Raw genomic sequence first — 27,475 nt, forward strand, 5'->3', positions numbered from 1 at the left:
TTGTATGAAACAAATATTCATATAAAACCCACTATTTGTTCTTTGCTGAATAATGTATTTGTATTCGGGCACACCCCTAGTAAGTATTATGTAGTGTCGTAAATGATCTCTTTGTTTGTTAGAAGCTCTGTTTTAAAACCAGAGTGGAAATACAAAGCCTGGAACAATAAAATGCTCTACATTTTGCTCTTTTTTCCCTGTCACTTTATTGTAACTCAGGGCTTTTGTCCATGTCGGGATCCTGTAGGAATGATGATTTTTTTTTTTTAACAGTGATCTGATTGGTCAGTGGTCAGGTAGTTGACGGGTTGTGATCTGATCCTCTGTTCAGCATAATTTACCATGGTGATGTACCCCAGTAAGAAGTGAACCACCGTCGTAGGACTGAAAACCCAGAGTTAATCCTGAAGTTACCTCGCTAACCCCAGATCCTGCTTCCCTAGCACGGACCTCTGGTGTATAAATTGCTGCGTCTATGGCGTCTAACTAGGTGTGTCAGTCTCCTCAGTCACATTCAACGACTAGTGTCTGAAAACATTGAACACACATATGAAATAATGCACAAAACACTGCTGGGTTGAAGATTAAAAATCATTATTGTACAATAAGGAGACAAACCTTAACACCAAGTCAACAGCAAGTCAGTCTCAGTAGAGAGAAAGAATAACATACACCTTATCTTTCAAAGACAAAGAAACAACATTTGTTTGGATAACTCTCTGTTCTTTGTTCTATGTCTCACTTTCATTAAGTAATGGTGTGTATGCATCATAGTCAGATAACCTGATTGATTCTTGCATCACAGCTGCATTTCCACTCTATCCTTCATACTAACTCATGATTAGTAAGCTAGTAGAACTATTGTGAGCGCTCAGGTGAAATCTGTACTCAGTGTCTGCAGTTGTGTTAAATGTTTTGCAAACCAGAATTCACATGGCAGAGGTGCATCTGAACAACAGAGAGAAAATGTGCTGTAATTAATTTACTTTGCACCACTGCTCCACACACATATAATCTAAATAAATTTAAAGTATAACCCACAACCGTACACAATGTGTCAATTAAACTTGTCACTTTGGTTTTAGTAACACATTTTGGAGACTGTTGTTATAATTGTACTGTCAGGATCTTGTAGAAAAGTGAAACAATGACTTTAGGCTTTGAAAAAAAACTGTGAGATGGTTGAGACATCATTGGTGGAGGTATAAGCGGAACAGTTTTAGAAGTGTTAGTATCATTCTGACCAGAGAAGAAGAATAACAGTTATCTGGGACACATTTTCCTTTTTCTGTGACAAACTTAGAGTGTTGAATTTTGATTGGATAACATTCTAAAGTTGCATATTTTCAACCAACTGGCATGAAGCAAGGAGATTCCCATGGGGAAATCCTGCATTGTCCACACACTTAATACATACAGAGGAAAAGGGAATCTCCAAATCATCCTGTTAGCAGTCAAAGTAAACAAAGCCTCTCATTTCCCGACAAAGGCTCTTGGTGAAGCACAGCACAGTTTGAACTCAAATAAGGACAACACCGGGCATGGTTAAATAAATGATGAAACTATGTTTACTTTACTTTCACCAAAGAAAACTTCAATCTCAGCGTCAAGGGCCTATTGCCACTCAGTCCAGTTCACAAACAGGAAAAAACTCTGAGGGCCTCTAGTGGACTGGTGCAGGGACAGAGATCCAGACTGGGACAGAACCATGACAGTCACTTCATACTGATGCAGTGTCTGATCTTTGGAGCAGTGTGTAAGATCACTCTGGTGTGTTAACATACATCCGCTTCTATGGCAACACTGTCAAGGTCAAAAGATCTGAGCTGCTTAAAATGTTAATATGCTCATCTATATCGATTTCTTTCCATTATTACTGTGCAAAGCAACGAGTGCTTTGCAGACATCTTCCCTTGTGACCTTATGCCCTTGGATTGGTGTCATAATATCTCTCATACCTGTTCTTGCAATTGAAGCGGGTTGATTTCACATGACTTCCTGCTGCCACTTCCCTGCTCATAAAATCAATATAACAATCGCTCATATAAACATCATTAATTAAACCACTTATTAAATAGCCTTGCTCTCTTTACCTTTCACACAATGTTCACAGTATAACCACAGTTTCTGTGTCAGCTCATTCAAACTGTGAGAAAATGCAACTTTCCATAGCCATGCTGAGAAAACGTCTTACTTTCATTAAGCAATGGTTTGTATGCACCATAGTTGGATGTAAACTGATTAAGCCTTGCATCACAGCTGAATTTCCACTAGAAAAGTGAAGCAATGCCTTTTGGGCTTTGAAACAAACAGTGAAGAGGTGGAGACATCATTGGTGGAGGTATAAGTGAAACGGTTTTAGAAGCGTTCTGACCAGAGAAGAAGAGTAACAGTTATCTGGGAGACCTTTTCCTTTTTCTATTGACGAACTGGGTGTGTTGAATTTTGACTGGGTGAGTTTTATTGAAATAATTCTGAAAATCTATTGATAATGATGCTCAAGGCTGATGTTGAATCTGATGCCTTGAAGGCCGTGATGTTTTCATTATAATTTATGATAGCTATTTAATGATATTTTGGTTGCATTTGATTCTATTCAGGTTAACTTCTGATCTGTATCATGTCGTCTAATTTCTGTACTGAGGTGTAGGTGTTATCAGACTTTCACTTATGAATGTCTACCACATTTTATGATCCAATATTTAACTTTTTATGGAACTGGAATTTCTTCAAAGATTTTGTCATATTTTTTTCCAGCATTATACAATGTACTGTACAAACTTACAGTAGCCTGAAGTATGTCGGTCTATATTAAAATGAGTAAATTAATTTGGACACATTTTACTGTTGAATAGCTCTGAATACAAAATCTAACCTGCTGTTTTGTTGTTTGTTTGTTTGTTTTTACAGTGTCATTTATTTCACCAATCCTCATTTTCCAATTTTTCAAAATATATATATTTTTACACAATGATAGTGGTATAATTAACAATTATATTATAAATGATAATAATTTATATGTATATTCATCCTGACATTACTGCAGGTGAAAAAGGAGTTGATGGCTTGTTGAACTGTGTATTGCAGCTGTTGTATTGTGTATTGTAACTTCCTCTTTTTAAACACAGGTTCACTATATAAAATATTTCCTGTGATCTGCAGATTTACTCATGATGATGAAGCTGATCCTGTCTCTCAATCTCATCTGGACACTCTCCAGCACAGGTAACCTCACTCACTCTTAAAACAGCATTTCTGCAGGTACCTGTCATGTCAGGTAGTTCATAACTCTACTAATTTTTTTACCTGTTGTTTGTCTGCCAGGTGCTGACCTTTGTTATTATCATCATCAGCATTTATGTTTTGTTTTATACCATCTAGTAACCACAGAAATATACAAAATAATATAAAAACACTAAAAAGACTAACAGCAAATATGTTTAGAAAGAAACTTCATGCTGCATAGATTTCATTTGTCATCAACATAATGAAGAAACATCTTTTGTGGAGCTATCAAGTTACAAAAAGTTCACTGTCAACATATTTAATGTGTTTTTCACTCATGTCAACTAAGTTTTTCTTTATTGGCCATAGAAATGTCCCATGTAACATAATTTTACATAGTGCCGTTCTATTTTTTAAATATCATTCTGTCATTGTGTGTTGTAATTTAGGGTTGTCTCTCATCAGATTAACTTTGCATACTGTATCTGTGTTAATATGACACACAGGATTCATGCTGATTGTTAAACTCACAATCTTTTATTTCATAAATTGCAGCTGAAGCTGTTGAGTGTTGGCTTGGTGAAGGGGATGACTCAGGGAGAAAATTCTTATTTCCATGTGACTCTACTCAGCTGTGTGCAACTGTTGCTGGACGAGGTATCTGTAAAAAGTATAAAAATAAATCAGATTTTTCCTTAATGTCATTCACTTATTCAGTTTTAAATGGGATTTCTGTATTACAGTGTTTGGTCTTTGCTTCACTTTACAGTATATGAGAATGGGACTTTCACTCAGGACGCCGTGAGGTTGTGTTTGCCATCCTCCCTTTTCAGTGTAGGAAATCACACATTTTCATTCAATGTTGGTTTTGCAAGTATGGCTGCATCTGTTCATGTGTGCAACACAGATCGCTGCAACAGTCAAGTCATTGCTTGTAAGTAAAGAGAAAGGTTTCCCTTTTTAATGACACAAAATCACATTCACATGTAATATCATTCTAATGTTGGTCACAGTGAAGAACAATAAGTCACTCTGTGTCTCGTACAATTTCTGCAACCCAATCGACGTTGGCATTTTCTGCAAAAAAACACAGATAAGTTGAATGTCTACGTTTCAGTGTTGGCCATTATCAGTTGAATAATGATGTTTTATGATGTGACAACGCTGTGGTTAAGGTCTGGTTAGGTTTAGGCACAAAAAACACTTGGTTAGGGTTAGGAAAAGATCATGGTTTGGGTTAGGGTTAGGGTTAGCCCTAGGGTTAGCCCTAGGGTTAGGGTTACCTAACCCCTAACCCTAACCCAATTGAAACAGGATGGGTGGTCTAGAACCGTGCCCTTCAACATTTCCAACTTTCTTCCATCTAACTAACTTTCTAGCCATCCACCGACCCATCGTCCTCCTAATAACAAAGTCAGCTCATATACAGTACTTTGCAAAAGTTTTAGGCACTAAAAGTAAAGTGAGAATGCTTACAAAAATATTACTATAAATTGTTTTCATTTATCAATTAACTTCTTACAAAGTTGAGTAAACAGCAGAAAGCTAAATGAAATCAATATTTGCTGTGAGCAGTTCTCCTCAGTACACTTTAACACAGTTTTTCAAGGTAACTTGCAGGTGGGTTGTTGTAACCATCCTGGAGAAAGAATGTTCTTCTGTGGATTTATTACTTAGGCCATCTCAGGTGCTTCTTCATGTAATCCCAGATTGATTCCATGATGTTGAGATCAGGGCTCTGTGGGGGCCAAACCATACCATCTGTTGCAGGACTCATCATTCTTCTTGTTGCTGAAAATAGTTCTTTATGACTCTAGCTGTATGCTTGGGGTCATTGTCATGTCATGAATATATTTAGGACCAATCAGACACCTCCCTTATGGTATTACATAATGGATAAGAATCTAAACATCTAGGGTGCCTAAAACTTTTGCACAGTACTGTATATCTCATGTGCACTACGTCACTTTAGAAATGTTGATATGATGCGTATTACACATGCTGAAACGTAGATATTCAACATATCTGTGGTTTGCAGAAACATACAATGCCAATGTTTTATTCTGGCAACCAGGCTGGTTTCTGCAATGTCTCCTGTTCTGTTTCAGACCCTGGCGTTCAGAGGAAAAACAACCTGCAGTGTTTCACCTGTGATGATCGATCTTCTGCTGTGTGCAAGAAGAAAGTTCAGTGTGCAGGAACGGAGGACCGCTGCGTTCGTGGAACTGGTGAGTCCTCATAATCACTTTGTGCCTCAAAACACATTAATGCTGCCTTCAAAGTGGCCATTTCCTGATGCTTTAAATAATTTAAAAAAACTTTTGAAAACTGTGGTCTAACGATGATTTTGTAATCCACAGTGGAAGATAACGAGGGCCAATTTCATGCCATTGGATGTACCTCTGCAAAACTCTGTGAAATTGCTTCTCATATGGAGCTCCTGCCTGTTCCTCTTCCTGTTAGATTCCCTCGTCCACCAAAATGTTGTGGAAGTAGCCTCTGTAACTCAGGCTAGTCTGTCAAACTGAATGTGATCCTTTTGCTGTTGGGACTCATTACTCTTATCGTCTAAAGCGTAACTAACAAAGTAGATGTAGTTGGCTTATTCACACATTACACAGCTACTTCTGCTATCATCTTCTCATTCATTTACACAGTGAGATTCCTTTAACATTTTGAATGTTTCAGCTTGCTAAACAATTATTTTAATCATAAGTGCAGCATCCCATCCCACAAAATGACTGGGCAACCAACAAATTTTGAACTTTAAAGTATTTTGAGTGGAATTTTGCTGTATTTGGATTCATATGGACTACATTTTTGCACAAATTACCTCAAACACAATCTCTATTGTACATTTTTATTTCATTTTTACTTTTCTTGAAACAAGGCACAAATATTTGTGAAAACTAAAGATTCAATACCCGGAAAAGAAAAATAAAGAACTGTGGATGAAATTGTGATTTTAAGCAACAGGTGATCTTCTGCTTAGCTTGTGCCTTTATGCAACAATAGGTGTGTGTGTGTTAATTTCCTAGTAAGTAAGTCGTTATGTTGTGTAACTTGTTTTCTAAGAGGAGAGGTGGAAATGAACTTATCTATACTGTGGATGTTGGAAACTAAATAAAGAGTTACCTTGCACTGTGTTGTGTGTGTTTGTCTATAGCCACTGTAAGAGTATAAAGGGAGAGCACTCCTTGACTTTGGGGGTTCTCTTCATATTGTGATGAGTCCATTATTGCAGATCATTGTCAATCAAATGTACTATAAGATAAGATAAGTTTTTGACTGTAAACTCTTAATAAATAATAGCTTTTTGTTTGTCTGCACCTTTATGGTTTCTTATTAAGTCATAATGATTTATTGTTATAGAGAAGTACTTAAAGAGAAACTTGATACCAGGCTGAAAAACAGTGTTTCTGCCTGTCTAGATAAAAGTTTCCAGTCTGCAGTGGTGGAGGAAACAAAGCTTTCTGAAGCACCGAATCAATGTGAAGCAATTATGTTGAAAATGGTTATCCCAACCCAGGAAATATGTTTTCAAGGAATTTGGAGCTGAAGAGGTTAAGAAAATAAGAAATAGATACATCTCATTTCCACTCCCTCCTAAGGTACAGGTGGTTAATTTAAAAATGTTAAATGAGATTTACTCAACGAATGATTTCCTAAGAATGAAGTTTAACTTAGATATGAATAACTGTGTATTTTGTGAAAGGGAAACTGAAAATTTGGAACATTTGTTTTTTCATTATGAATCAGTGCAGTCTTTCTGGAGTGATGTGCAGGGCTGGCTACAGTCTAAGGAGATAGAGTTGTCACCACTGAGAGTGAAGACATTCAAGTTTGGTGTATTTGTTGAAAACAGAAACCTTGACTTTGTCGTCAATATTCTATTATTATTGGGAGAGTTTTTTATACATAAATGTAGATATTTCAAAGCTAAACCTGATTTAAACCATTGGAAGAATGAGTTAAAACTCTTGAGTAAGTCACTAAAACTTGTGAATTACAATAAAGCCCTTAAACTCTTTTAATTATTAGAACGATTTAAGTTGATTTGAAATAGCTCTGCTTTTTGTTTACTTTATTACTATTATTTATGGAAGCCCTGAAAGGCAAGTGAGAAAAAAATACTTCTGGAGATCTGATCTAAATTCTTTTTCTCTCCTGTGTTTATGACTTAAGAACAGGTGAAAAAAAAAGGTTTTCACAGGATAATCTCCAGTTCCATTTAAAAAAAAAAAAAAGTTTTGCCAGGTGAAAAAAAAATCTTTTGCCAGGTTTTTTTCATCTGTGAAGATAGCAGGTGCAAAAATGTATTTTTTGTCAGGATTTTTTTAAGTGTTTGTTGTTGTAATACTCATTTTAGCCACAAGAGGGCACAAGTGCATCGTTACCCCATGTTCTATATAGGGCTGATTTCATGTTTTCTTCCAGGTGTGTTTTAATTTCTCCATACACTCTAAACTCAAGGTACATATATTGTGTGTTAGCAAATTATGTAACATTACTGTCATGTGTTTCTTTTGGCTAGAAATGTATTTTCATCTGCACTAATCTGCCGTAAGCGTTGTATGTTGTTCTTTTAATTTTCTCTATGTTTGTCCTTGAAATCCCTGTTTTTATTGTATTTTCTGTGTATGTTGTTCTTTTAATTTTTGTTTTATTTCTCTGTGTTCGCTCTCTCTATCTCATTTCTCTATGTTCAAATATGTCTGCTGAAACTGCACCTATATTTATGGTATTGTATATTGTGAAGCACTTTGTAACTCTGGTTTTGAAAGGAGCTTTAGAAATAAAGTTTCCAATAGGAACAACCTCATCAGTTATTCACCAACATTACTGGCAGTCTGATCACATTAAGTGGTAATATCTACATGTTTAACAGAGATTAAAACAGTATAACATTGTTTGGCACAATGAAGAGCAAACTAACACCAGTAACAGTTGTGCCAGATCAGGACTCTGGTGAGCTGTTTGAATGAAAATGAAAACTAGGGGTGTGCCCGAATACAAATACATTATTCGGCAAAACACAAATAGTGGGTTTTTACAAATATTTATTTTGTACAAATATTTTTAAATTATCTGTTTTCGGGAAGAATAAAAAACATGCAGCAGATCTCTCTCTCTGGCAGAGCTGAGCTGTGACTAACAGGGGGAGACACACCTTTGCAAAAAGGTTTATTGAAGAACACACATTTTAACACTTTAATATCCTAAAATTAGAAATGTAGTAGAAACAAAAACAAGATTTTTTTCTTTTATTTGAATACAAATACAAATAATATTGCTGCTTCAACAAATACAGATACAAATACGAATACTGGCCTCTCTGCACATTCCTAAGAGATATCTACTCAGATCTCACTAACTACATTGTCCTGTAGCCAGAAGTTAGACTAAATAGCAGAATCTGATACTAACAAAACACTTAAACTAATGTGTGTCTCCATGATGAAATAATATGCATTGTTATGTTTTCATTAGGTTTATTATTATTGATGCGATAAAAGCATCTAAATTGATCATCATGATAGTCAATGGAGTACACTATGCAGTGAATGGTCAAGGTTATGTTCGTTTATTTAATATCCTGAGGTTTTGAATCATTGTCCACATGAAATGAACGACTGATAAAGGCATTTTCACTTCTGTTGTCATGTAGACATCACATATCCATGTATGGATATGGTTTGAAAATAAAGAATACATAGTGTTAGACATCCAAGAAAATATGACCTTAAAGCAGCTTGATGCAGTTTATCATTGTGCTTTGTGTTTAATTAGAGGAGATAAATATTGCACACATCACTGTTTACTATATGGAAAAGTAGACTGGTCCTCACTAGCAACAAGAAGAGAACTACATTTTATCTTTTTTTTTTGCAAAGGTCTTCTGCCAAAGCTGCCTCAGTGTATCACTTATCTAAGTGCTCACTAGACCCGATATCAGGACTGTTTACTTCTACACTGTAAAAGAAAAAAGTTATTTCACAGAAATTTACTGTATTATTTTACAGTTTTTTTGTTTTTTCTACATTAGGTGTAAATGCCATAAAAACACAGTAAATTATTTTTATTAAAAATATTCACCATAAAATAAAGGCTGTAACCTGTAAATTAATATAATGGAATATTATAGTTTTTTAACAGGATTTTTCAATCACTAAATGGTCTTGAATATTACATTACATTGAATTCTATGTAAAAATACAAATAATACACATCCTATTACCGAATGTAAAATCAAGGCAACTTTCTGTTTTTTAACTTTAAATTTCATGTAAAAAAAGTAAAAAAAAAAAAAAAAAGTAAAAAAAACACTTACCGTCAAATAATGGTAAAAACCTTTAGTTATTCTACAAAGAATTTTTTTTTAAATACAGATATTTACTGTAGACATTATCTGCATTTTTACAGTCCAACTGTTGTAAAATAAAAACAAAAAAATATAAAATATTGCTAGAATGCTAAATAAATGTATAAATGTGCACAAAAAAATGAAAAACATTGCAGAAATACATTAAAATTACCTAATTTAAATAATGGCTTGTTTTACACAGTATTATTTTGTAAATTCATAGAATTATCCAATTTATCCTTAAGACTGCCCCATCAAAGCACAAATTTCTGGATGTAAAACACAAAAAAATTATGTAAAATTATATTCAAGTTATCCTCCTTTAACACCCATTAATGGTATCTTGAGAGCTTTAGGCTTTAATTGTATGTGATTATCTCATCTATTTACAGTAAATTCCTGGTAAAAAAAATATTGGTTTGATACTGTACAAAAAATAGGATCATGTGAAAATGGCTTACAAAAACATAATTTTAATAATCATTACCTTATATAAACATTATCTGAAAGTAATTACAAGCAACTATCCAATAGATCTACAGACTTTTCCAATTAATGTATGAGATTTACTGTATATGAATAGTATTTGACAGTAATTACAAGCAATTATCCAATATATCCATCTGACACTCTTCTTCAGAGGCATATTTCTTATATATTGTGTGTACACTGCCATCATTCTTCAGAACCTGCCACTTATAGGGTGCTTGAGGCTAAAGAGAGCTATTGTATTTAGGTCTTGATGCACAACATGTTGGGGTTACAAATCAAATCAAATGGTGATAAAAATGTTTGTTGTATCCTATGTTCCATCCTAATACTGAGGAAAGCCTAGGGCTGAAACTCTTTTTTGCTGCTGTACATCATTAAAAAAGTGATATACATTTATTTGTGAGGGCTGACAACTTCATTTGTTTTTGATGATGCTGCCAAGACAGTGTTTTTTGTTACCATACATATTAACATGTGCAACACATGATAGGGATTTAATCACGTTATTTTATATATAATGTGTATATTTGTTGTTTGTTTTTTATTTTAAACTGTATATTCTGCATAATTCAAACATTATATTGCAAGTCAAAAACTGAAAATCACTCTCTTGCCTAAAGCTTGTGCAAAATATTGCACCAGAGTTTTAACTGGTTCCAAATGTAGAGACTACTACATCACTCCAAATTAAGCATCCCAACACAGGATACCAGTCAGTTTTACAAATGGTTGATTTTGTTGATCATATTTAAAGGACAGCTTGCTCTGGCAGTTTTTAGCTGAATGGCCTATTTGCATTATTGTAGATATTGAGCATTAACAGTTAACGTTTTGAGACATGAAAGGGTGGCTTCTAGTGAAATGTGTGCAACCCAGGCTTTAAAGACAGTGTCTAGCAGGACCTAGAAAACAATGCAAGACAGAATTGAGCTCGGAGCTTGTTGAAAGCATTTTCCCATACCTGCGCTGATTTTGTCTCAAGCTTAATATTACAACACCGTTTCTGATTCAGACAAGACAGCATATGTATTGACAGGTTTTCATGACAGAGTTTCACTGTTCTGTTCGCAGTCCCTCACTAGCTCAAAGTCAATGTAACTCAACCACAGCAGAATGGTCTCTTTCTCTTTAATCAACTGTGTGACAAATGCAATCCTTCAAGATCAGTCAAACAAGATGGTATTTTTCCTTGATGATGCTTGATGTTTGAACAATTTCAGTGTTCTAAATTAATGGATGTATTAGTCGCACAATCCACAGCAGAAAAAAGTAATCATCAGATAGAGTACTATGTTTTGTTGTGAAAGCACCAAATGCGGGTAGATTTTCAATTTGGCAAGTAAATATACCAAAGTAGTCATGTGTTGCAGACAGAGACACAGGCCAATGCTGGGCTGTAGTATAACTTGCAGTTTTTTTTATCTTTACAACCACAACAAAGCAGAATGTGTAGTTTATAGTCCATCAGCATATTTTTGCTGCTGTTAAAACCCACTAGCTTTGTGCTAACTACTGCAACTGGAGGAAGTTCCTCTTCTTCTACTACTTCTGCTTCAAAACTCTCACCTTACTCAAAGGCACAACCTAGTGGCAGAATGGCAGAAGTCATACAACATCCACACACATTAATACTGCATAAAATACAGAATTATGAACCCTAGATCCTGCAAAACATGTTAGATCAGATTATTTATTTTTGCTCAAATAGTTAATTAATGTGAAGTTAATTTATAAAGTTAATCAACCTGCATGATATTCTTTAGTTTTATGTTGACATTCCAAATTGTAGTTGATTTAATCCCCCCCACCCCCAAAAAACCAACAACAACAAAAAACAAGGTATGAACTGAACCATAAATAGTTGTCTTTATGAATCTTAACCATAGCCATCCGTAGTTGTAGAGACTAACTAACATGTGCGGTGTGCTGCAAAACTGTGTAGAGAACATGAATTTCTTGTAAATTAACCACCAAAACAAATATATATTAGATTTTAGATTGTTTATTTAATAGTATGAGTACAGTGTACAAGTGAGATACAAATTTCTACCAACATAATCAGTTCCACTTTGTGATTATATTCAGGTTATTCATCATATTAATCATTACATTTCTCATCAGACAGTTTTATTTTTCATGACCCCAAAGCTTACAGCAAGGCATATTTCATACAAAGTGCATTATGTTCTTATTTTAACTTCAAACAACAATCAAAACAAAATCAACACACCAGTTATATAGAAAACACCATGGTTATATATGAATCCAAAAACATATTGTACCTTCACTTTCTTCTAGATTTAGGATTTTCTAGACTTCCAGTTTGGCCAGTAACTCCTCTATTTGTCCACACATTGGGCTAATGTTTTTTTCTTTAATCTTCCTCAGAGCTTTGATGCTGCTCTCTCGATAGTAAGATTGGTGCGGTATCTCTGCTGCCTTCATGTGATATTCTATCGACATGTTGTAATCTCGTCGATCAAAGTTTAAGTGTTTTGCGTAGTAGTTGTAAATCAACTGTTTCTCTGAAGGTTCCAGGTCCATTTCTAGCAGTTCCTGGTAAATCTTCTCAGCTTCATCCTGGCTGTGATTTGACTTTGCGTATATATTTGCGAGGCTTGTTTTATTCAGAAATGAATCAGTGTAAAGAGAAATCACTTCTTTATGGAGACTGATTCCTCTGTCTATCATGCTTTGCTTTATGCGACTGTCCCTGGCCTGAACAATCCTCCATCTGTAGCAGAGAATTAAATTACTAAAATACATGGAAATACAAGACTAGTTACTAATAAAACAAAACAATTTAACTTTTTGCAATAAAAGATTAAATATATATAGATATATTTGGTTGAAAAACAAATAAAAGAGACGTCTTAAGAATTTTCTCGAGTTCTTGGAGGCCAGCTCAAAGAGGAATCTCTTTGAGGTTGTTTTCATAAGTTAGGATAAAACGGGAGGAGTTTGGATGTGTTCTAAAGGGTTTCATGCCAAATTATTGATGAATATTCAATTCCTTTGTTCTTGGGGCTTTAGATGTGGCTGGTGGTTTGCAGCCTGTGTCTCCTGAAGTAAAGGAATTTTGGTGAAGTCTAATTCTGAGTTTTTACATGCAAAAATCACGCTTCAGAGTCACTGTGACCTAATATTTCACATTAAAGCTGTAAATACATTCTTTTCATAATGTCTGAGCATTTCATTATATTTTCTGATTGATAACGTTTAAGGAGTTTAAGTTAAGTAGTCCTTCTAATAACAAACATTAACCTTCATATTAACACTTCATGATGTATAAGCATATAACCTTCATTGGTTCAACTTTCTCAAACTATTTACACATCTCAAACCTTCTGCTAAAATAAAAGTTTAATACTATAGTGAAAGGAAATAGTTAGGAGAAGTTAGGCAACACTTATGTGATTACTTTAATCGTATATTTTTGTCCCTCCTGAGTCCGAGGCTGAGGCGTCACCCATCCAGGGAGCAGTTGAGGAGGTAGAGTAAGGTTAGAGTTATGGGATTTTCCACCGTGGTTGCAAAGCAACTTTTAGAAATGATATAAGGAAACAACATACTTGACCATTTCCAATTGGGTGATTGGGAATGTGGCACTGAGTCAGTGATCTTAAAAAGTTTTAAAAACCTGAAGACTGAAAAAACTAGAAAACAAAAATTCCTTCTGCACCTGTGAAGCACCTTGAAACTCTAGTTTTGAATGGTGATACAGAAATAAAGTTTATTTGCTTACATGATTACATTAATACCACAAAAACTTTTTTTTACAGTATTTGGAAAGAGGCAGACATGCTGAAACCTGTAATAATAATGAGGTAATACGAGGTGAGAAAGTAGTAGGATCGACCAGATGAAAATCCACAATGCTACAACATTATTTTCAGTATCAATTAATCTGCTACAATTATTTGTTTTGTCTGTAGAATGTTTGAAAAGTGCCAAAAAATGTCTATTTCAGTTTACCAGCTGTCAAAGTGACTTTATTTTTAAGTCTCCCAATTAACATTTATAAGCAGAATATAAACATTCAATAAATCAATTGTTTATTCAATAATTAAAATGTTTGCAGATTAATTCCCTGTTAATCAATTCGGCTCTTATATATAAAAATATATCACAAGATCTATACTTCTTTAAGTCCATGAAAGGACACTGAATATCAACATTAAACATCCATTTTGTCTCAGTTTGTAAGAGGTGATGATTTGATTGTGGTGTTGATGGACACTGATGTCCCACAATGGAGCTCAGAGAGCAACCAGAGAAGCTACCTGCTGATGAAAGAGATCAAAGATGGCCATAAGACAGATGAAGGAAGTTCAGTAACACTCAGTAACAGTTCTGTAATTTCCTGATAAATTCAATTTCCCAGAGATTGGTCCTTAAGTCCCAGAGTCCATTGATTCCATTTATAAATCTATAGGATTGATACAGCTCTGTCCATCGTCAGCAAATCCAAGTCAGCCAGTTCTCAGTGTTAAAAGTAAACAAACTATTGGAGATGAGTACACACACGTCATGTTACCACTATGTTTTTATTTCAGAGTTGCAGTCAGCAGAGGGAGGCTGCAGCAGCCTGTACACTGCTGAAACTGCACCTGGGCCTTTCTACAAGCTCTTCATGTCTTCCTATATCTGGAGACTTAGAAAATAGATTTTTGCAATTCAACTCATAAAAGGGGAACCATGCTTCCATTACTGACCGCCCGCTCCACCTGTTGTGCACCATCATAATGTTTCTTGCTCCCTGACAGTATGTATTGTCAATCTTTGTAATTACTTCAGTATTATACCATACTTTTGTGATCTCATTGTTGTATTATGTTTTTTATGGTTGTAAATTCATATTTATTTTATTTCAGGTAGAACTATGTAAACTGGTATTAATAAAGGAGAAAGTAAAAAGTGTTCATTTAATTGATTCCATTTAATGATTTGGGTAACTAAGTTTGAATAGCTGAAAATGCAAAATTGTGAAATTTGTCTACATACAAGGATACCGTTGAGAATAAACAGAGAATAAAGTTTTCAATAATGAATAAGTCCTGACTCGGGTTTAAATGGAACTTTTCTTCAAGGAAGTTTCTAATTGTAAGCAAATAAAATTATTTTCATGAAAGTTCTTGGGAAAATATGCAGAAAATAGTCAAATAAGTTTCTTATCAGACCTTCTTGGAAAACACAAGATAAAATACTGAATCTTTGAACCAACGTTCTTTAAATTTAATGTTGGCAGCAAATTTCCAATGTTGTAGTTTGACATCTGTTTTGTGTGCAGTGCTGCAAAACTGTGTAGAGAACATGAATTTCTTGTAAATTAACCACCAAAACAAACATATATTACATTTTATATTGTTTATTTTATAGCATTGGTACAGTGTACAAGTGAGATACAAATTTCTACCGATACAATCAGTTCCACTTTGTGATTATATTCAGGTTATACATCATATTAATCTTTACATTTCTCATCAGACAGTTTTATTTTTCATGACCACAAAGCTTACAGCAAAGCAAATTTCATATAAAGTGTATTATCTTCTCATTTAAACTTCAAAAACAGTGCTAAGAAAACAAATCAACACACCAGTTATATAGAAAACACCATGGTTATATATGAGTCCAAGAACATCTGATTAAAACCTGACCATTAAAGTACATAACATGATTATGGTAATGACATTTTAAAAGACCATCTCAGTGCTTTTAAATGATTCAGCTTGTTTCCTACAAATCACATAAACTCTATTACTGCTGAGCATCTTTTCAGAGTGAATTTATAGGCTAATTGTTCTTCTTCCTTCCAGCAGTCTTTATCTTTCATTAACTTCACTATAATGTTAATATATATGTACTGATTGGGGAAAAACATTTCTGGAATCAGCTGCTCTTCACACTTCACAACGCTGTTGGTCAATAATACAAATTCACAAGTTCACAACAGTTCATCTCAAAAAAAGAAAAATTAAAATTTATGATGCAGTGGTAGAAAGTAACTAATCACATTTACTCAAGTACTGTCCATTAGGACAGTTTTGAGGTACTTGTACTTTACTTGAGTATTTCCATGTGATGCTACTTTATTCTTCCACTCCACTACATTTCAGAGGGAAATATTGTACTTTCGACTCCACCAAATAGTGATTTTTCCCTCTAAACTTCCCACATGCTTTCATTTCAATAAATGTTCAAATGATCCAATATTTCAGCAAAAATCAAAGATTAGAGAAAAAGTCCCAAAACTGAAAACAGATTTGTGCATCAGAACTTTGTTTTTTCTTCTTTCCTCTCAAATTAATCATCTCACAGCCCCTCAGATTTATCTGCTGACCCTTTGGAGGGGCCCGACCCCTAGGTTGGGAACTACTGGACTAAACTAGCTAACTGTATATAAAGTAGTTGAAACTAGCTCCACCTCCAGCAGCTACAACAGTAACATGCTGCTCTAACACTGATGCTTTACTATTAATAATCTAATGATGTCATATATAAAAAGTGGCGTAATAATAAAGAATAATAATAATAATATATCAGTCAGAGGGACCAAACCACTACTTTTACTGCAGTACTACATCAAGCTCATAATACTTATTTACTTTTACTGTAGTAGGATTTTTCATGCAGGACTTTTCTACTTGTAATTGAGTACTTTTACACTGTTGTATTACTTTTACTTAAGAAAGGGATCAAAATACTTTTTCCACCACTGTCCACTAATCACATTTCACTCCATACACTGACCAGGTCAGGTTTCTCAATCCTAGATCTCTAGATTTAGGATTTTTTAGACTTCCAGCTTGGCCAGTAACTCCTCTATTTCTCCACACATTGGACTCCTGTTTTTTTCTTTAATCTTCCTCAGAAATTTGATGCTGTACTCTCGAAAGTAGGATTGGTGCGGTATCTCTGCTGCCTTCATGTGATAATCTATCGACCTGTTGTAATCTCGTCGATCAAAGTTTAAATGTTTTGCGTAGTAGTTGTAAATCAACTGTTTCTCTGAAGGTTCCAGATCCTTTTCTAGCAGTTCCTGGTAAATCTTCTCAGCTTCATACTGGCTATGATTTGACTTTGCGTATATATTTGCGAGGGTTATTTTGTTCAGAAGTGAATCAGTGTAAAGAGGAATCAGTTCTTTATGGAGACTGATCCCTCTGTCTATCGTGCTTTGCTTTAAGCGTCTGTCCCAGGCCAAAACAATCCTCCATCTGTAGCAGAGTGCAGCACATCTAATCATGTAACGTACATCTGGATGCTTTTTCAGAGCCTCCTCTGCCAGAGCAACAGCTTCATCAACAGATACATAGTTTTTGTAAACCCTTAATAACACTTTGATACCACTGTGGCTATTGACAGGATTTCCCAAAACCTTTCTGGCTAACTCACGTGCTTCATCTTTAATTCTTTCTCCTTTCATAGCACGCTGCTCAAGGTAGTGAGCAGCAAGGTACAAGTTCTCTGGATCCTGTTCCTTGGCCATTCTCATTTCCTCCAGGACGTCGTCCTCCACTGGTGAGTCGCTGAATTTATAAGCTGTCACTAACGCAATGACACGGCTGGTGTTCCACTCCACCATGTCCGGCTGCATCCTGATGGCTCTCTGGAAGTAATCTGCAGCCAGTAGCTTTTTGTCTTTGTTGCACTTCATCAGGGTCCAGGCTTTTTCAGCGTAGATCTCCGGATGGAGCTCGTCCTGGGATGGAGATGGGTATTCTTTCAGCAGGTTGTCGACATTTGACAGGTAAGTCTGACTCTCTGCTTGTTCTCCCAGGTGGTGGTGCAGCCAAGCCAGGTTCCCGTAGTTCACTGCCAACCAGGGACCTTCATCTTCATCTGAGACGGTGTTTCTTGACTGGCGGAAGGCCTCTGTGGCCTTGCTGAAGAAACGCCGAGCGTCTTCAGTGAAGCCCAGCTGGTAGTGAATGTACCCCTGCAGGTTGTAAATGTGACCCAGCCAGCTGTTTCCCTCTTCGGCACCGATGTCATCCAGCTCCTCCTTGACATATAAAAGTCTGGACCTGCTGAGGTCGATGTCCCAGGTGAAGTGACACTGCAGGGCCTTCAGTTTGGCCTCTGACTCAGTTGACTGACTCTGAGCAGCACTGATGGAGAATAAAAACAACAAATATTAAAACAGATGTTAATATAATATGCTGTGAAGCTTGATATATTTGAATAACCAGTGTTCATCTCATGTTGTCAGAAAGGCAAAACCGTTCAGAATAAATTGATCTATAGTAATCTACACCAATGCACCATCCAGGAGGTCGTGTGCGTTTTTGACCTACTGTAAGTAGTTTTCTGTTTGTTATTCTTTGGATTCTTTATCTGCCATGTATACAGAATATCATTGTGCTAAGTATGACGTTATGTAAATACAGTAATTATCATGCCACATGGTAGATTCGTCTTTCCTTGTCTTTTCTCTTGTGCATTAACACTTACCTTTACATAGTAGATGTTTGATTTAAATTGCTATTCACTGTTCTTAGGATGACAGAAGGGTAGAATTACTTTGTTTAGTAATGATAAGTATGGTATTTTAGTTAATTTAGCATTACTAATTAAGTGCCAATCATCAGTGATCAGCTGCCATCCCCAGCTAAAGGCCACCAGGTGTCACTGTTGGTTTCCTCAGTGAGATTACCCTGTTAAGAGTTAGTTTGGTGAGAGAAAGTAGTACTGAAACTGAGGTTTTTGGTCATTGTAGTCAGGTTTTGGTGGATAAAATTATTTGAATGTTTATTTGATACTTATTCTACTTTGGTGAAATTAATGTTATCTCCATAGCCAACTGTGGTATTTGTTAATATTTGAATGAGTTGCTAGTAATTACTAATCAGTAAGCTAATTTATTTGTTTGTGTTGAACCACACCCACATCAATACAGAAGATAAAAAAACTCATCAGTCTCCAGTCTTGTGTTCTGACCAACACTCAGTGGCGAGCATCAAACATCCATCAGTTTACAACTGAACTTTGAGATCCCTCATTTACACATGTACAGGGAAGGAAGAAATGGAACAAGGAGCATTGAGTGGACAGGAAGGTAATAAGGAAGGAGTGAATGAGGGAGGAATGGATGGCTAAATAAGTTTAAGAGGAGAGGAAGGAAAAAATATGAAGGAAACTACAGAGGGAAAGAAAATAAAGAAGGAGTAAAAGTAGGAAAGTAAGGTAGAAAAGGAAGAAAGAAAGAATTGAAGAGGGAGATAAAGGAGGACAACAGAGGGAAGCAACAAGCAAAGGAACAATTAATAAATTTGAATGATTGAAGCAAGTGATGAGGAAAGATGGATGAAAGCAGAGATGCAGCTACTGAGGAAGATCTTGCTAAAACATTGTACACTTAAAAGCACATGGAGGGTTTTAATGGCTGATTCAGATTTTTTTTTTTTTAACATTTTTAGGCAAAAAAGAGAAAAAAGCAGGATGAAATTGACAGAAAATAACAGATAAGTTGTAATAATAATAAGCAAAAGAATAATAATAATATCAAATAGATAGAAAAGAACATTTTACAGACTTGTTAAAACGTCTTTGGGTGTGGTGGACTTGCACCAAGTGACTCATGACCTCAGTATTTTTTTTTTTTTTAAACCCTGACCATGATCCTTGTTGAATTTGGAAAAAGCAAGAAACAGAAAATACGATAAAAGGGAGCAAACTGAAGGCAAAAGAAGAAACAGTAGAAAAGGAACAAGAAAAAGAAAGTAAGGGAGAACTCAGCAGCACTGACTGATAATAAAAACGTCGTCATTAACTTGTAAGATCCATGATGTTAATATTAGGCTATAGGCTGTAATGCTCTTAAATAAGACATTGTTATACATTTTGAACTGCAGAAGCAGCTACTCACCTCATTATTCTGCTGTTTCCTTCACTCAGTATTTCTCTAAATATTAGTCTGAAGTAGCTTTTGGGTCCGCTGGTATAAAGTCGGTAGCTGTTGTCCAACTTCTGCTTTGCTGTGAATGCTGTGATGTTGAGTATGATATTTGTAACGGTGCAGAAAGGACTTTGGATTGTTAGAGGTGGGACGAGGCGAACAGACGACAGTTCGCCGCAGCGAATTACAAACCTGCAGAAACTCATCAACGTAGAGAGAGACGAGAGAAAGCACGGAGACTTATGAAAGAAACTGTGAGAAAACAATAGAAAAAACTCGAGCCCTTAGTGAGTTTTAAGGTCAGCGAATTCGCTTCTCGTTCGAAGGCATCTTAACTTTCGTTTCCCAGCAATAGAAACTTACTGCCTGACTGCTCGACTAAAATAAAATCAAGACTCATCAGATTTCCTCTTAAAGGACGATCCACAATTTGTCACGTGAGTCTTAAAACCACAGTTAGGAGCCCAAATGAAAATTAAACCTGTTTTTCTTGCTGTAATCATTCCTCCTGTTCATACTGACCATTAGAAGATCCCTTCATAATGCACTTACAATGGAAGTGATGGGGGACAAAATCCACAGTCCTCCTTCTGTGCAAAAATGTATTTAAAAGTTTATCTGAATCTAATATGAAGCTTCAGCGTCCAAATGAGTCAAATCAAGTAGATATCTTTCAACATTACAGTCTTTTTAGTGCCAAAGTCCCTCTTTTTGTTACTATTCTTCCACCTGCAGCTCAACAGGGAAACACTGTCTGAGGAGACACAAAGAGGGAATTTGATGCTAAAAAGACTGTAAATGTGTCAGATATCCACTTGATATGACTAACTCAGACTGATGAAGCCTTATATAAGCTTCACATCAACTTAAATTAAGTTAAATGCATTTTGCACTAAATGACTTTGTGTGTGTGTGTGTGTGTGGACTTTTATGTGTAATGGAGTATTTTTACATTGTTGTATTGGTACTTTTAGTTAATTAAAGGATCTTCCATCACTGGTGCATTTACACACACAGCAGCATATCATCATTCATTATTTATTTACCTCCTGACACACCAACCAGATCGTTCAGGATCTATCAATAATTAATGTTCTGTGTGGTCAGCTGTTATACACAGATTCCAAGTTTATACAGTGAAATTACCAGTAGTAAAGTTGTCTGGCAGGATGAATCTTGAGCTCCATCACAGCTGTCGGGATATTTCTTTATTTTTAAGTATCTAAAAGTCCAAACTCTGTTTCCTCTGCAGAGTTTCCTCTGACTTGTCAAGTTCATAATTTCAGTTTTCAGTTTTGCTGCTTAAAAGCAAAGTCTCACAATATTTCCTGTATTGACATTGCTGTGTCCATGGAAGTGTTTACTGACCAAATCATTAAATTAAATCATTAATCAAATATCATTTTATTGAATAATAATTAACAGTGGTTGTTGCCTCATTGGGCAGATGGGTGTATCATTACACACAGCCAGAAATGTCAGTGTTATTAACAACAAAGATGAAGCTCTGGATGACCTTGGCTTAACCTCAGATCTTTTCAAGTCCTAGAAATGATGCTGATCCAATATTTGTTTTTGTGGACTTTTTCCTTCGTATTACAGCTAGACTTCATACTGAGCTACAGTAACAGTTCAACCAATAGCAGCAGCAGAGAGTTCTGGTTCACCTGCAAAATGTCACAGAAAGAGAAAGAGAAATATGTTGTTTGTTTTGTTGTCGTCTTGCTCCTATTGTAGATACACTGGTCCAATGCAATAATGGCCATGCATCATACAGATGTCTTTTGAAGATTTCTCTCTTTGATCAGTAGACACTATGAAAACTACAAGAAAATAAAAGACATAAAAAGTTTCAAATATACGTCTCTCAGTCATTCATAGAGAACATGAATATCTTGTAAATGAACCACCAAAACAAACATATTAGATTTTATATTGTTTATTTAATAGTATTAGTATAGTGTACACGTGACATACAAGTTTCTACCAACACAATCAGTTCCACTTTGTGATTATATTCAGGTTATACATCATATTAATCATTACATTTCTCATCAGACAGTTTTATTTTTCATGACCCCAAAGCTTACAGCAAAGCATATTTCATACAAAGTGCATTATGTTCTTATTTAAACTTCAAAAACAGTGCTAAGAAAAAAACAAAATCAACACACCAGTTATATAGAAAACACCATGGTTATATATGAATCCAAAAACATATCGTACCTTCACTTTCTTCTAGATATAGGATTTTCCAGACTTCCAGTTTGGCCAGTAACTCCTCTATTTCTCCACACCTTCGGTTCCTGTTTTTTTCTTTAATCTTCCTCAGAAATTTGATGCTGTACTCTCGATAGTAAGATTGGTGCGGTATCTCTGCTGCCTTCATGTGATATTCTATCGACCTGTTGTAATCTTGTCTAACAAAGTTTAAGTGTTTTGCGTAGTAGTTGTAAATCAACTGTTTCTCTGAAGGTTCCAGATCCATTTCTAGCAGTTCCTGGTAAATCTTCTCAGCTTCATACTGGCTATGATTTGACTTTGCGTATATATTTGCGAGGGTTATTTTGTTCAGAAGTGAATCAGTGTAAAGAGGAATCAGTTCTTTATGGAGACTGATCCCTCTGTCTATCGTGCTTTGCTTTAAGCGTCTGTCCCAGGCCAAAACAATCCTCCATCTGTAGCAGAGTGCAGCACATCTCTTCAGGTAACGTTCATCTGGATGCTTTTTCAGAGCCTCCTCTGCCAGAGCAACAGCCTCATCAACAGATACATAGTTTTTGTAAACATTTAATAACACTTTGATACCACTGTAGCTGCTGACAGGATTTCCCAGAATCTTTCTGGCTAACTCACGTGCTTCATCTTCAATTATTTCTCCTTTTTTAGCACGCTGCTCAAGGTAGTGAGCAGCAAGGTACAAGTTCTCTGGATCCTGTTCCTTGGCCATTCTCATTTCCTCTAGGATGTCTTCCCCCACTGGTGTGTTGTCGAACCTAACAGCATTCACTAACGCTATGATACGGCTGGTGTTCCACTCCACCATGTTCGGCTGCATCCTGATGGCTCTCTGGAAGTAATCTGCAACCAGAGGCTTTTTATTTTTGCCGAACTTCATCAGGGTCCAGGCTTTTTCAGCGTAGATCTCTGGATGGAGCTCGTCCTGGGATGGAGATGGATATTCTTTCAGCAGGGCGTCGACCTTTGACAGGTAAGTCTGACACTCTGCTTGTTCTCCCAGGTGGTGGTGCAGCCAAGCCAGGTTCCCGTAGTTCACTGCCAACCAGGGACCTTCATCTGAGACGGTGTTTCTTGACCGGCGGAAGGCCTCTGTGGCCTTGCTGAAGAAACGCCGAGCGTCTTCAGTGAAGCCCAGCTGGTAGTGAATGTACCCCTGCAGGTTGTAAATGTGACCCAGCCAGCTGTTTCCCTCCTCGGCACCGATGTCCTCCAGCTCCTCCTTGACACATAAAAGTTTGGACCTGCTGGGGTTGATGTCCCAGGTGAAGTGACACTGCAGGGCCTTCAGTTTGGCCTCCAGTGTTGACTGACTCTGAGCAGCACTGATGGAGAATAAAAACAACACACATTAAAATAGATGTAAACATAATATGTTCTGAAGCTTTGATATGTTGCGTTAACCAGTGTTCATCTCATGTTATCAGAAAGGCTAAACAGTTCAGAATAGGTTGATTTATGGTCATTTGCACGAATGCACCACCTGCTGGCACACTGATTAATACCCCTCATTGGCAACAGAGAGGTATCAGGCTTAATGAGTGGAGTGTGGCTGCATTAGACCAAACAAATCCAGTTGGTGGTGTGCATTTTTGACATACTGCAAGTAGTTTTCCTCTTCTTCTTTACATAGTAGATGTTTGATTCATATTGCTATTTACTGCTCTTAGGATGACAGAAGGGTGGGTTAACTGAGCGTTACTAATTAAGTGCCATGTCATCAGTGATCAGCTGCCATGTCCAGCTAAAGGCCACCAGGTGTCACTGTTGGTTTCCTCAGTGAGATTACCCTGTTAGGAGTTTTGGTGAGAGAAAGTAGTACTGAAACTGAGGTTTTAGGTCATTGTAGTCAGTTTTTGGTGGATAAAATTATTGAAATGTTTATTTGATACTTATTCTTCGATGCTGATATTACTTTCATCTCCATAGCCATAGCTGTGGTATTTGTTAATATTTGGATAAGTTGCCAGTCATTACTAAGCAAGGCAAGTTTATTTGTATAGCATATTTGAACAACGAGGCAATTCAAAGTGCTTTACATAGAGCATGAAAGGCACTAATCAGTAAGTTAATTTTCATATCGCTTCTCCTTTATTTGTTTGCGTTGAAGCATACCTAACCATCAATAAAGAAGACAAACTCATCAGAGTCTCCAGCCTTGTGTCCTGACCGTCACTCAGTGGCGAGCATCAAACATCCATCAGCTTGCAACTGAACTTTGAGATCCCTCATCTACACATGTGCAGGGAGGGAAGAAATAGAGCACAAAGGAGCATTGAATGGACAGGAAGGTAATAAGGAAGGAGTGAATGAGGGGAGGAAAGGATAGCCAAATAAGTTTTAGAGTAGAGACAGCAATAAAAAAGCATAAAGGAAACTACAGAGGGAAAGAAAATAAAGAAGGAATAAAGGTAGGAAAGTTAAGGTAAAAAAGGAAGAAAAGGAATTGAAGAGGGAAACAATGGAGGACAAAAGGAAGGAAGCAACAAGCAAAGGAACAATAAAGAGATGATGATGGAAGCAAGTGATGAGCAAATAAGAATTTGAAAGAAAAAGAAATGAAGGCAGGGAGGACATAAGGAAATGACAAAAGCATATGAAGTTAAGAAAAGGAGAAGTGAACTGAAAGACAAGAAAGATGAAATAAAGAAACAAAGACAGGAGACAGAATGAGGGACGGAAAGGAGGAAAGATGGATGAAAGCAGAACTTTAGCTTCTGAAGAAGAACTTAAGACATTATTACACTTAAATGCTCCTGGAGGGTTTTAATGGCTGATTCCGATACTTTTTACAATTTTTTAAACATTTTTAGGCAAAAACAGGAAAAAAGTGGGATAAATTTGACAGAAAATAACTGATAAGTTATAATAACAATAAGCAAAAGAATGATAATTATATTAAATAGACAGAAAATAACATTTTATAGACTTATGAGAAATGTCTTTGGGTGTGGTGGATTTACATCAGGTGATTCGTGATCTCATCCTTGTTGAAAGGTAATATGGAAAAAGCAAGAATCATAAAATATAGTAAAAGGGAGCAAACTGAAGGCAAAAGAAGGAACAGCAGAAATGGAACAAGAAAAATAAAATAAGAGAGAACTCAGCAGCACTGACTGATAATAAATACATCATCATTAACTGGCAAGATCCATAATGTTGATATTTTGGGCTCTGATACCCTAAAATAAGACATTGTTATACATTTTGAACTGCAGAAGCAGCGACTCACCTCATTATTCTGCTGTTTCCTTCACTCAGTATTTCTCTAAATATTATTCTGAAGCAGCTTTTGGGTCCATTGGCATAAAGTCAGTAGCTGTTGTCCAACTTCTGCTTTGCTGTGAATGCTGTGATGTTGAGCATGATATTTATAATGATGCAGAATGGACTTTGGACTTTTAGAGGTGGGACGAAGCGAACAGACGGGAGTTCGCTGCAGCGAATTACAAACTTACAGAAACTCCGCTTCATCAACGTAGAGAGAGACAAGAGAAAACATGGAGTCTTATGAAAGAAACTGATAAAAAAATAGAAAAAAACTCGAGCCCTTAGTGAGTTTTAAGGTCAGCAAATTCGCTCATTCGAAGGCATCTTAACTTTCGTTTCCTAACAGCAGAAATTTACTGCCTGACTGCCCAATTAAAAGATTCACACATCCTCCATTCATAGCAGAGTGCAGCACAACACTTCAGGAAACGTACATCTGGATGTTTTTCCTGAGCCTCCTCTGCTAGAGCAATAGCTTCATCAACAGATACATATTTTCTGTAAACCCATGATAACTTTTTGATACCACTGTAGCTGCTGACAGGATTTCTCAAAACCTTTCTGGTTAACTCGTGTGCTTCATCTTCAATTCTTTCTCCTTTCATAGCACGCTGCTCAAGGTCAAGAACAGCAAGGTACAAGCTCTCTGGATCCCGTTCCTTGGCCATTCTCAATTCCTCTAGGATGTCTTCCCCCACTGGTGTGTTGTCGAACCTAACAGCATTCACTAACGCTATGATACGGCTGGTGTTCCACTCCACCATGTTCGGCTGCATCCTGATGGCTCTCTGGAAGTAATCTGCAACCAGAGGCTTTTTATTTTTGCCGAACTTCATCAGGGTCCAGGCTTTTTCAGCGTAGATCTCTGGATAGAGCTCGTCCTGGGATGGAGATGGATATTCTTTCAGCAGGGTGTCGACCTTTGACAGGTAAGTCTGACTCTCTGCCTGTTCTCCCAGGTGGTGGTGCAGCCAAGCCAGGTTCCCGTAGTTCACCACCAACCAGGGACCTTCATCTGAGACGGTGTTTCTTGACCAGCGGAAGGCCTCTGTGGCCCTGCTGAAGAAACGCCAGGCGTCTTCAGTGAAGCCCAGCTGGTAGTGAATGTACCCCTGCAGGTTGTAAATATGACCCAGCCAGCTGTTTCCCTCCTCGGTGCTGATGTCCTCCAGCTTGTCACTAAAACGGAAAAGTTTGGACCTGCTGGGGTCGATGTCCCAGGTGAAGTGACACTGCAGGGCCTTCAGTTTGGCCTCCAGTGTTGACTGACTCTGAGCAGCACTGATGGAGAATAAAAATAACATCAACAGCATGTTAATATAATATGCTCTGAAGCTTGATACGTTTGGGTAACCAGTGTTCATCTCATGGAAGGAGGGATGGAAGAAATGAATTGAGTGGACAGGCAGGAGCGAATGAAGGAAGAAGAAAAAAGCAAAAGGGAATGAGGTTAAGAAATGGAAAACTGAGCTGAAACAGGCAGGGAGGAAGGAAAGAAATTCATCAAGACATGGAAGTGAACAAGGAAGACAAGAAGGATGAACTAGAGGAAGAAAATGATTATATATAGAGAGAAAGATGAAGTAAATGGATGATTAAAGAAATATCAGAAGAGATAAAGGAGGGAGGAAAGAGTTGGGAATGAAGGAAGAACTGAAGAAAGCAGAGCTGTAGCAACAACTGAGGACGGTCTTACTAAAACCCTCACTTCATTTTTTACACACTGTTTACACTCATCTTTGACTGTTTTCAGGCAAAAAAGATTAATTAACAAAATTTGTTCAATTAAAAGAAGATGGATGGATTTAACATTATATTCCTGGCTGTGTGAGATAAAGTTTACAGAAAACTATTGGTTTTAATACTACTACTAATAATGATGTTTGTTCATGCAATTATATGAAATTCAGAAGCAGCTCCTCACCTCATTATCCTGCGGTTTCTTTGACTCATTATTTCTCTAAATATTAGTCTGAAGCAGCATT

General features: G+C 36.5%; 3 protein-coding genes across 3 annotated transcripts; all 3 read right to left on the reverse strand.

Annotated features, from left to right (window-relative positions):
* Positions 1-15,433: 15,433 nt before the first annotated feature.
* LOC137187411 (interferon-induced protein with tetratricopeptide repeats 1B-like) lies at positions 15,434-20,817 on the reverse strand. Its single transcript, XM_067596272.1, has 2 exons — positions 19,953-20,817; positions 15,434-18,195 (listed from the first exon to the last, which is right to left on the reverse strand). The coding sequence occupies exons 1-2, from the start codon at positions 20,186-20,188 to the stop codon at positions 16,878-16,880; spliced, it is 1,554 nt and encodes a 517-aa protein (XP_067452373.1). The 5' UTR covers positions 20,189-20,817; the 3' UTR covers positions 15,434-16,877.
* Positions 20,818-21,853: 1,036 nt separating this feature from the next.
* LOC137187412 (interferon-induced protein with tetratricopeptide repeats 1B-like) lies at positions 21,854-25,745 on the reverse strand. Its single transcript, XM_067596273.1, has 2 exons — positions 25,453-25,745; positions 21,854-23,545 (listed from the first exon to the last, which is right to left on the reverse strand). Exons 1-2 carry the CDS (start codon positions 25,455-25,457, stop codon positions 22,180-22,182), a joined length of 1,371 nt encoding a protein of 456 aa, XP_067452374.1. The 5' UTR covers positions 25,458-25,745; the 3' UTR covers positions 21,854-22,179.
* A 98-nt stretch (positions 25,746-25,843) lies between these two features.
* LOC137188506 (interferon-induced protein with tetratricopeptide repeats 2-like) lies at positions 25,844-27,419 on the reverse strand. Its single transcript, XM_067598160.1, has 2 exons — positions 27,415-27,419; positions 25,844-26,771 (listed from the first exon to the last, which is right to left on the reverse strand). Exons 1-2 carry the CDS (start codon positions 27,417-27,419, stop codon positions 25,844-25,846), a joined length of 933 nt encoding a protein of 310 aa, XP_067454261.1.
* Positions 27,420-27,475: the final 56 nt, after the last annotated feature.

Source organism: Thunnus thynnus, chromosome 8 (genome assembly GCF_963924715.1).
Source record: "Thunnus thynnus chromosome 8, fThuThy2.1, whole genome shotgun sequence".
Lineage (NCBI taxonomy): Eukaryota > Metazoa > Chordata > Actinopteri > Scombriformes > Scombridae > Thunnus > Thunnus thynnus.